Genomic DNA, 11,766 nt, shown 5'->3' with positions numbered 1-11,766 from the left:
GATTTGATTTCCCTGGAGTTCTGCTTTATATGAAGTTACACTGTGTTTTTACATTTACTTCTTAAGAGGCCCCAGGGCCATTGAGCAGTCCACCTGCTTGCTTGCACCCTTGGATTATCTCCAGAGCACACCACAAACTGGGCCACTCTGTAAGGCTACTGAAACTTGCCAGGTCAGAGCATTGGCGTTCTTCCTCTTACTCCTGCACCTTCCTATTGGCTCTATGGGCCAATAGAAAGCTGTGGGGGCAGAAGGAGGCAGGCCAGAGATTATTCACCAAAGCCATGGTCAATATTTAAAGGGTGCTATGAAGATAAGGCTTCATTCACTCTGCACTAACTCGGGGAGTACACGTCCATGTGGCGTGCACACCCGTATCAAGCCGTTCCTGGGAGGGACAGGTGATCTGTGTAGCAGCCTGTTCTTCCCTATGGAATCTATCGTGTCTGTGTCCGATTATGGACACCCAGACCCACACGGATGTGCAGTTCGGGTGTGCGGTTGACAGCGTATGGCCACGTTCTCCCATAGCGAAGAACAAGCTGCTACACGCAGCACCTGTCCCTCCTGGGAATGGCCTGATATGGACGTGCATGCCGCATGGACGTGTACACCTCGAATTAGCGCATGTTGAATGGGGCCTAAATGTAGGATTTGCACAGAAACCTGGAAGTGTAAATGGATTGCCAGCACTCATCAGTCTTCTCCAAAGGTTTATTATAGCAACATTGTAATACGGGAGAGCAGAAAAGTCTGATACATTTCACACCATGACCCACCTCTTAGCTATGATGACTAAAAGCTGAGTTGCAGTTTTAAAACACGTCTGCTTTTTTGCTTTGTCATGTGATTATTGTTATGCCACTATGATACGCCTTTGGAAAAGATTGGTGAGTGCTGGTATCCATTTACACTGTTGTATGCTGTCTTAAGGCCGTGTGGTTGCACTTTCTTGCAGGATTCTTAGCTGGACAATGAAAGTGAGCAGTTGCACACTCTCTCTACAGACACTTGAGGAGCTTGTGTATGGACCTAAGGTCACTTTAGAAGGTTAAGTGAGCAGACAGGTTCAGTTTTGAACATGGAGTACTACTTACACATCACATTCTTTGATAAATGTGTTCAAGGAAGGAATTTGCATGTTAGCCAAATAATAAACCAATAAAGAAAAATAAATAAATAAATGCACCTAATTATATTTGAATTGAGAAATGGTATAACTTATATTTGTATTTCCTAAATTAAAGTTCATTCTTCAAAAGACATAATAGTGGCACTCAACCACTCATACCTACTTTACATCCAGACGTACCTTGTAATGTAGCTTTCGGTTCCAAATCTGGTACAGCTCTTGGAAAAACTCCACAGGCAAGCCTCCTTTGAACCACATTGTAGAGGTATACAGTAGATGGCTTGCAGCATGCATATGGTCATTCTGCTATAAATGTTAGTGGAAAGAGTTGTTTGAGAAGGGAATACTGAAAAATGCACTACTCCTTTACTGATTACAGACAACCAAACTAATTTTCTTTTGCACTGATTTAACAATATAATAGTGTGACTACTGAATATGTAAGTATCGTTTTCAAGTTCACATTACAGAATAGTTAAACATGCCTTGCTGACTCACCCTTTAACAATGAGTGAAAAATGTCAGTGAGGTTTTAAGCAACATCTGTTCATAATTTTAATTATAAAAAAGATTACGTACCTTTCACAGCCATTTAATTCCCTTGTTAATTGTTTAAATAAGAAAAGACATGATGTGCAAAGAGTTTAGCACATTGAGGCTTATTAATAAAATCTGCACAAAAGAAGTGTGCCTTTGTTGTCAGCAGCAGATGTAAAGTTTTAGGTGCCCATAGACATTAAATGAGAACCTTGGGGTAACCTTTTTATCTCATAGTTCTCTTTAGGGTAACAGGAGGACATATGCTAACATCCTCCCATGACCCAAAACTCAGTATATAGTGGGCTATGCTGAGAGTGCCTCAGCCGGGATGGATCCCGACCATACTGTTGAGATCCACCCGGCTGGCTGATTGACAGCTGGCTCTGCCTGTCTAGAGGCAGAGCCAGCTGTGCTCACCCTCTCCTCTCTCCGTTCCTCCAGTCGGCACTAGAGGATCGGAGGGGGTAATCCCTGCAGGGAGCGGTGACTGATAGTTTCCGCTCTCTGCAGGGCGATGGTCGGGAATTGAGCGAGCGACGGTATGTGTTCGCTCACTTCCCGATCTATAGAGTCGACGTGTGACAGTTTCAATGTCACACGTTGCCTCTAACTATGAGGATGAGTGTAAATCACTCACCTCATAGTTCTCCTTTTAAATAACATTGTACTACAGTCTATCGTCTATGGTGTGGTTATGACTGCCCGAAATCTAGTGTTAGTGGGGGACAAATCTAGCTTGGATTACTTTGCCTTATTGCCTGGGGCTGCTGTTGAAACGGTTTGCTCGCAGCTTCCCTCTGAACACGATCACTCATAAAACTAATGCACTCTTTTAAAGGGGAGATACTGGTCCAGCAGACATCGTGAGACAATCAGGTTGTTTGTGCATGTCTGACCAAAATCATATGAAAAATTGTCCTGTTGCACTCCTTACGGAATGGAAAGATACTACCCCTGTTCACCAGGGGGGTGCTTGAAGTGACCACGCATGGCCACGGATGACCATTCTGAGCCTGAGGACAGGGACCCTGTTAGGCCCTGAAAACGTTCGTATTTGAATGACATCTATGTGTCATTAAAACCATATTGCTTTATGTTGAAATGGCGTGCTGGTGACATTTTTTGAACTTCATCTCTGACCAATCTCTAAAGTATATGTCCAGTTTAAGAAAGAATCAGATTGATGTCTACAGGAGGCAACACAGATTTTCTATTTTTCCTAAGTGTGCTCCATGGCTCTCGGTGTTATGTCCATTTGAATTCCTCTGTACCTTGATAGCCTAAGTTATTAAAAGCCTTCAGTCAATTAACTAAATTACATTTCCACCAGAGTTTCCTAGCAATTAGTGTTCAATGGTGATCTCAAGCCTAACACCTGTGTCATGCAATCATGAACACTGCAGTATACTAATTGTTTTATGTAGCAGTCTCACATAGTTCCATGGTCTATCTGTATGCTTATTTTCTCAATTATTTGCCACATGCTTTTTCTGTTGTGGAGAAATTCAGGCAGAGAGAGATATTTTTTTTTGTAATGTGTGTGTTGTGGTACTCTAAGACCCCGTTCACATATAGCGACATACCTTTGCAGCGGCCGGGATAGTGCGACTTTCAGGGCGACCGTCCAGCGACGATCCAGCGACGATCCAGCGACAGTAGCGCGACCTTCTTCGTCGGGCTCCATAAAAAAAAAGCAAAATCGCGCAAAATCCGCCGAAAAAAGGGTCCGGTAGAAGCGACTTGCGACCGCGACGAGCGACGCGCGACGTGGAGTTAAGACAGCTCCATTGAATAGCATTGGCCGGCGACTTCTCGCGATATCGCGTGGCAAAAATGCGCGATATCGCGGCGGAAATCGCGCGACAATTCGCTATATGTGAACGGGGCCTAAGCTATTGTAAGATACTTATAGTTACATGCATAGTTTTCCATGCACATTCAGTACAATAAGTACACACATGGATAATAAAGTATATCTAAAGTTAAAACTTTGTTTTTCTTTTTAAATTAACTGTCAGTTTTTTCCTTAATGGGTCTCATTAGGGAGATTTGCCTTCACTTCCTGTCCCGTAGACTCCACAAGAAGTGAGATAAACCTCCTCTTAGACAGTTTGCACAGAGACAAGGGTCCTCATTAAAAGATTTTCCCTCTGTTCCTGTCCTAGTGATAACTCAAAATGTTGAATTTACCCTTACTTTCCTTCCCGGTGACATTGGTAATAAGGGCAATTATAGCAAGTGAACTTTCCTAACGGGGACACATATAGCAATAAAAACCTGACAGTGTATCTATACCCCATTCTATCCGAATCCCAAAATGCCTTTATTTATACTTTAAACTTTTTTGCAATACATCCAGATTGTGAGATACCAGCCAGATTTCTTCACGGTGACATCAGATCTGTTTTAAAAAAAAAATGTCAGTTCTGCCATGTAAACAACTAGGGTTTAGTGTACTCAGATTAGTTTGCCCTTTACATTGCTCTTTTCGGTAAGAGCAAATATCTTCCTCCATATGTCAAGTGCAGTTTATTTGATAATGCTACTAACTGTCCAATCTGGGCCACTGACAATAGAAATGCCAGCAAACGTTAGCTTCACCAAGGGTAGCAAAGACGTATTTCAGAACCCTACCATTGTCAGTTGTTAATACAAAAAGGTCATAGTTCAGTTTTTAAAAGCAATTGCATTCCCCTTGAAGCAATGATGTGTTATCTCTTAAAGAATCTGAATTAGTGTATAATTTCTATGATATACCCACAAATGGATATCAGCAGTAAAAGTACAATATTAACTTGGATGGCATCACAAAGATTATAACAATATTATGACAAGGCTAAACATTAATTTTCACTTGCCTTTTCCACATAGTTACATGTTTTCATTTTATTTATTTTTAGGGTGCTAATGCCTTAGTAACATACACTATTATCAGTGGTGCTGACGACAGTTTCCGCATTGACCCAGAGTCTGGAGATCTGATTGCCACCAGGCGCCTAGACAGAGAGCGTCGTTCCAAGTATTCCCTCCTGGTTAGGGCTGATGATGGCCTCCAATCCTCAGATATGAGAATAAATATTACAATAAGTGATGTCAACGATCACATACCCAAGTTCACCAGATCTGTTTACTCATTTGATGTGACAGAAGACACTATGCCAGGTAAGTTAAATGTAATATTACCATGTTGCCCAGGCATGCTCTATAACTTGTAACTGAACATGTCACTTTCTGGAAGAATGTCTCACTTATTTAATTGCATTTAATTCATATTCTTGATTTCAGTGTAATAGGCTTTTTTGGAGAATTAGTTTGTCACTGCCACAGTTTTATTTGAAAGCTTCTACAGTCGTATCATTTGTATTCACTGCAAGTCACTTATAAATAACCATTTAAAGAGAAACTCCACAATGCAATAAATAATCCATAACTTACAGCCCTGAGATATCTGTTTTCACCATAGTGTCAACTAGGCAGTATTCAGTGCTGGTGCTTTATGTTCCAGGCAAGATAAGTGTGCCAGTGTAGGGGTTAGTTTAGTGTTAGGCATTAGATTTAGGTTTAGTTTAGTGTAGGGGTGACGAGTATAGGGGATTAAGGGTAAAGTTTAAAGGGGTTATGTGATCATTTTCAGTTAGGATGAAGGGTAAAGAACAACATTAAAGGTTAGATTAACTGTAAAGTGAGCATGAAGGCTAAGTTGTGGGGTTAGGTTCAGTTAAAGTTTGCATTTTAGGAGAGAGATTTAGAGGTAAGGTTTAATTTTAGCCGTTAGATTAAGCATTAGGGTTCAGGTTGGGTAGAGATGTTTAGGTTCAGAGAGAAGGATGGTAGGGTGTTAATTACACTCATCTCTGTACTTGTGATACTCCTGGTTCTGGAGCACCTCCAGTTACTGTTTCTCACATATTGAACTTGATGGGGAGGCAGTCAAGCATGTAGCATTTGGTTAAGTACAGTGCCACTGGGGTTTCTCTTATGACAGGTTACCTTTAACCCGTGAACGAGAATTTTAAGGCTGCCATAAACATTTTTCATACATCACTCCTCGTTTTGTAGATCTGTACACTACAGAGTCAGTTTTAAGATCTAGTAGGGAAAGTGATTAGTAACGTATCTTATTTTACCATGTACTATTTATTCTTATTTTTAATTGTGAGTACTTTAAATTGCATTCAACAGGCTCTATTGTAGCTGCAATCCTGGCCACAGATGATGACTCTGGAATTAACGGAGAGATCACATATACTGTTAATGATGACGATGAAGATGGCATGTTCTTCCTGAACCCTGTAACTGGAGTTTTTAATGTCACCCGTGCACTAGATTACGAAATACAGCAGTATTATATACTAACAGTGTGTGCTGCAGATGGAGGAGGTCAGTCCTCATGTGTCAGGGTCTATTTCAACATTCTGGATATCAATGACAACCCTCCTATCTTCAGTATGAGCTCCTACAGCACTTCTGTAATGGAGAATTTGCCATATGGATCAACAATTCTTATATTCAATGTGACCGATGCAGATGAAGGTATGTCTTACCTGTCATGATTTAATTTCAGTTTATTCATTTAAAGGAGAACTTAGCTCGGATTTGAGAAACAGGATGGATTTTTATTACAGAAGAGAAATGCTAAGGGATTGATCTACTAAGGGCAGATAGGCTGTTAACTTTTCAAGAGAATTTTCACTTTTCAGGGGACTTTTCACAATGAGCTGTAATATTTCTAAAGCTGAATTGGATAACATACAGTATGTAGCTACTTCAAAGCAGACCTTTAAACACCAATTTAACTGTCACCCAAAACAGTTACTTTTAAAGCATGCCAACTCTCAAGGTTGCCAGAGTGCTTATTTCTGCTCTCAACAAAACTTCCAAGCCCTCAAATGGCTGGTGTCATAGCTGATCACAGGTGCAGCAAACATAACACCTCCAATCCAAAAAGAGGCTAAGATGGCACCTCCCTTGGGTGTAAGGGATAGGAGAGTGTAACTCAGCTTTAGGTTCAGATGATATTTTATATCTGTGTAGCAGTACTATAAATCGATGCTGTATTTTAAAATATATGTACAAAACTGAACATTAAAAGCCCACAGTAGCTCATTTATGATACCTGGGGCTGTTGCCCATAGCAACTAATAAGCTGATTCATTACTGATTGGAGTCAGTATTGCTGCTCCTATTTGCAGTGCATGTGTGCTCAGAATTAATGCTCTTTATGTTGCACGGTTTGCCCACACATGTGCATTGCCCTACATTATTTCTTCCTCAAGCTATTAGTCACAAAAGTTATCCTCTCAGAAATACAAGCTGTAGCTAACTTCCTCCAATGGGCTGACAATGAAGACACAGAAATATAAAACAGCCTTACGAGTTTTGTTTCCTCTGGCCAAACATTTATTTATGAAGATTCAAAGGAAAAGACTGACTGCTCTCTGAAGCAATTTCTGGCAAGTTTATTCATCTGGACAACATGAACAGAGAGTCCTTGCCTAGGATCTCCCCTCCTGGGACATTCCCCTGATGTGTTTTATATATATAGTTTATTTATTTCTTCTTATCTTTTCCTCACATTTACCATTAAGTCCAGCCTTGTGAGTGAAACACGTCAAAGGAGGAGGTCACGGATGGGAACCCTCTGTTCATTTTGTCTGGATGAATAAAATTACCATCCTTTTAATGTCCTTCAGTGTGCAGCTGGCCATTTCTGATGGATTTGCACTGTCTGTGGTGCATAGAGGGAGTGCATGCAGAGGTTTAGCACCTGATCTTTACTTTTTCTTTTGAAATTGTTTAAGAGAATTTCAATCTACTTTCAGGTTGTTGTTTTTTTGTGTGTAAAGATTAGGCATGCATTTGCAGGAACATAAGACTATCTGGAGTTATTTATATCAGGGTTATTCACAAAAGGGTGAAGAGTTTGGAGACGGAAGGAGAAGTGAACAATCTAGGACAACATAGGTGAACTGGAAAGTGAGCTGAATTGGAAATTTTTTCCATATCAGCTATGTTGTCCTAGTTTGTTCACCTCTCCTGCCTTCTCCAATCTCTTCACCCTTTTGTGAATATCCCTGTATGTCTTGTTCAATTCTTGGACACCAGTTCTATATTTTCTATCAAGTGATTCTAATTATCATTAAAAAATGACAATGATGTTACGTTTTGGAAGTTTGCATGTTGTGTCTTTACAGCAGTAATATCTGCGCTGTATTGTTTATAATTATATTATCGCTGTAGCTTCCTGCATATTGTACTTCCACATTGAGTGCTGCTCCCTTCCCATCTACGGCAGAGCATGATTAATGTTTGCAGGAATCTGCACAAAGGAGCTGTCTGCTGTTCAGGAAGTTTCCACAAATACCAATCATGAATATTTACAACAATGACACTGCTTTAAATCCATTCAAAGAAAACCCTTACAGCAACTAATAGTACTAAGGCTTAACAAATCAGCGGTCACGTCGAACGCTTCCAGGAATCAGCTTCTTTTTTTTTATACCTATATTTCAGTGATGTCTAGTAGCTTATGCTATAGGTCAGGTTTTATGTGTCACTTTTATCTCTTTCAATTTTACAGTCTGTATATGCTTAGTGCCACAGGGACAAAAATTCTTTATTTGGTCAGTGAGGGACATGGATGGCAGAGTTAGGTGAGTATAAAGACCTGTGTTGACAGGCTTCAGGCTTGAGCCAATGGCTTTAGTTTGACACCTGTTTAAGATGTTTCTGAGGTTTTTCAGAGTTCATTGACAGCTGAATTTGACTTGCAGTTGCCCTCATGCTGACCTGCATTTAACCTTTTCTAAACAGGTTGTGTATTATGTATAATCCCATCAGTGCCAGATTCAACACATTTTAGGGGTAAAAGAGCAATCAACTTCAACAAGTCGGCAACACCTTGACAGTCAGGGTAACTGGAGATCTAGTAGATGGTCACAGCAGCAAGAGCAGGCTGTTTGATTGCTCTTGCTGCTGTGACAGCAGACTCAGGGCAAATTACCAAGCTGCCCGCTCGGTTAAAATTACACCATCACTTTGATGGTTATCATGTGACAGCCTAGGGGATATCTTATTGGTCAACTGATTTATGTGACCGAACACCACTTAAGATATCTGACACTCAGGGTGAGAGGGCTGCAAGGTTCTGATGAAGGGGTTGTGTCCCTGGAAATGCATAAACCGAAGCTGATTTGCAGTTTGAAGGAACTTTGCTCCGGTCGGCATAGTTCAAGCTGTGCTGTTTAATGTTTTGCCAGTGCTGGTCAGACTTCTTGTACCAAGGCTCTCTATTGATTGCTGGTTTGTGAGTACATATCTTGCCTTTTTATCTTTTAGCTAATAAAAACTTTTACACAAGGGAGGCGCACTGTATTTGTGTTCCCTGTCTACTAGATCTCCAGTTACCCTGACTGTCAAGGTGCTGCCAACTTGTTGAAGCTGATTGCTCTTTTACACCTAAGATGTTTTGAATGTGTTGGTATCTGATTTATGTGACCGTACACTGGCTCCCCCTGATTGGACACAACTTAAGATATCTGGCACTCAGGGTGAGAGGGCTGCGAGGTTCTGACAAAGGGGCGTGTCCCCGGAAGCGTGTAAACCGAAGCTGATATTCAGTTTGAAAGAACTTTGCTTCAGTCTGCATAGTTTAAGCAGTGCCGTTTAATGTTTTGCCAGTGCTGATGAGACTTCTTGCACCAAGGCTCTCTTGTATTCTTTTAGACTTATATGGGAATGTAAAACCCATTTGAAGTGAACAAAAACCTGTTGAGGGGCTCCAAGTGCCATCACAGAATAATTCCAAGGGTTTGCTACAAACAGTTCGGAAGCCGAGTATGTTGGGCCCTTTGGAGTGGGTTATACTGGAGGGTCTACTAAAACATACTAAGAGAAATGTCATAACTCAATCCACACACCTCCTAAGTATAGGTTATTGCTGCAAGAGGTCTAGGATGGTATCCACTGTTTTGCAGGAAGCAATGTTTAGATAGATGTACTTCCTCCACTCTTGGTATCTTATTGGTATGATTGTGCCACACATTATAAGCACAAGTTATACCTCGCTATTGAATGTTTTCTCAAAATATATCCTGCATTGACAGTGCTGGCAGATGCCAGATGAGCTATTGTGACCAGTTACATTTTTGGGTCAGTGATAGCTCCCGTGGGCTGATCAGCCTTAGACAACCCTTGTTACAGTAGGAGGTTTCACTGCTGCAGCATATACTCCTGTATTTGGCCCACAACTAAGTCAGTCCTTTAAAATCCTTGCATAAATATGTTATTGCCCTAACACATTTAGAAAAGTTAGATGAAATGCATAAATGTATGCAGATTAGAGTAGCATTGGATTTCTTTTCCGACACTTCAGGAGACATGAGTGAGGCACTGCATTAGCACCAAAATAAGCAAATACAGCATTCATCTTTCAGGCTTTTTAGCAAGAGCTTGGAAATGAGATGTTATGGTATCCCAATTGCAGTTACCTATAGCAACCAGAAAATCTGATTTCATACCATTGTTATTGTAATGTGACTTATATTTTGAGCTCCGATTATTTGTTAATTGATAAAATGGTTTTTATAATCTTTTATTATTTTTGCCCTGTCTTATTTGACAAGTCTCTAAGATTTAATAACTGACAAATTATGTTTGCACAGCACTTTTAGCAGATATGATCATTTTCTTTCCTTAAGCTTGCTCCTGCATTGTGGAAATGTCTCTTGTTTGTGCTCTCTCCCACTCTTATTGCTCAAAATAATGATCACTCAAACCTTTTGCCCCTCTATATACATTTCTGACCAGCCCCCAGTTTTTTCCTGTGCATGCATTTCAAGGTTTATCTTAAATTTCTGAATTAACTGTACTCCTACTGCTAAAAATATATTTAAAAAAATGAAACTGCTGATCTCATACTCGGAATTTAAAAAGGAGCAGAGCATAGTGAATACAAGAAGATTACGTAGGGTGGCGTTTATAAAACTTTGTCAGACTAAAAATGGGACAAGTTAAAAGTGAAAAACATATAATATATATCCTATCTATCTATCTATCTATCTATCTATCTATCTATCTATCTATCTATCTATCGAGTCAAAGCACTGAACCTTCCTTTTTACATAGGGGATGCTTTAGAAATCATCTGTCATGCCATACGCAATCAAAATGTTGTTCACATGGCATTCTCACAACTAGATGGAGCTGAGCTGAGGAGCATGGGACATTCCTAGTCTTCTAGTCTAGTTAAGGTGTTTGTCTTCCTGCTCATTTCCTACTTCCTGGACCACAGCCAATGAAAAGCTAAGGATTATGAGGCTGGTGGGTTTAAATGGGGCTGATGTTTACTGTAACACATTAGGAAAGGATACTAAACTATTGGAATAAGCTATCATGTTTAACAGATGACGAATCTTTCTCTTGCTCTGACCTTATGGTTAAAGAGTGTAGAATGCCTATATAATGCCTAAGAAACTATGACCGTTGTATATCTTTCAATGTGTTAAACATATGACCACATGCAATAATTATTTGTCATCATTTTTGTAATATGTATGTCTAACAATCACACGTACTGCTTTCTTTATGAATAATATAGTACATATTCACCCAGTTTCTTATATTAAGAAGTAGTGGTGCACCGAAATAAAAATGTTAAAAACGAAACTGAAATGAAAACAATGTTGGGCCGAAACCAAAAATGTTTTTTTTCTAACATTTTAAAGAAATTAAATATTTTATTTTTTCTCATTTTTTATAAACTTTTACATTTTTTTTACATTTTATTTTTATTTACTTATTTATTTTTATTAAATATTTTTATTTTTTACTTTACTTTTAGATGCTTCGGGGAAATATTAGGAGCCTAAACAAAATAGAAAAAGAGTCTGAGAACACAGAGTCCTCAATCTTTTTTCTGTATCCCCAGTTATAAATGAACAGGAATCTTCTATACTGAGCGTTCCTGTTCATTGATAACATGAGGACAGAGTATGTTTACTATAACCACAATCATGAATGAACAGGAGGTAATGTAGATCAGCGGTCGCCAACCTTCCGGACCTCATGGACCACTAAATGCATAATTTTAAATC

At 39.7% G+C, this 11,766-nt stretch overlaps 1 protein-coding gene across 1 annotated transcript in view; it reads left to right on the top strand.

Annotated features, from left to right (window-relative positions):
* The window catches only part of FAT4 (FAT atypical cadherin 4), a 240,981-nt gene that overhangs the window by 161,704 nt on the left and 67,511 nt on the right, over nucleotides 1–11,766 (top strand). The window contains exons 3-4 of the mRNA XM_018555668.1: nucleotides 4,573–4,834; nucleotides 5,855–6,205. Coding sequence (XP_018411170.1) covers nucleotides 4,573–4,834; nucleotides 5,855–6,205 — 613 coding nt within the window. The remainder of the gene's footprint in view (nucleotides 1–4,572; nucleotides 4,835–5,854; nucleotides 6,206–11,766) is intronic.

This window comes from Nanorana parkeri, unplaced genomic scaffold (genome assembly GCF_000935625.1).
Source record: "Nanorana parkeri isolate BGI_ZX_2015 unplaced genomic scaffold, ASM93562v1 scaffold207, whole genome shotgun sequence".
In the NCBI taxonomy this organism is placed as follows: Eukaryota; Metazoa; Chordata; class Amphibia; order Anura; family Dicroglossidae; genus Nanorana; species Nanorana parkeri.
Note: the sequence above shows the minus strand (reverse complement) of the source record. Positions and strands in the feature narration are given on the sequence as shown.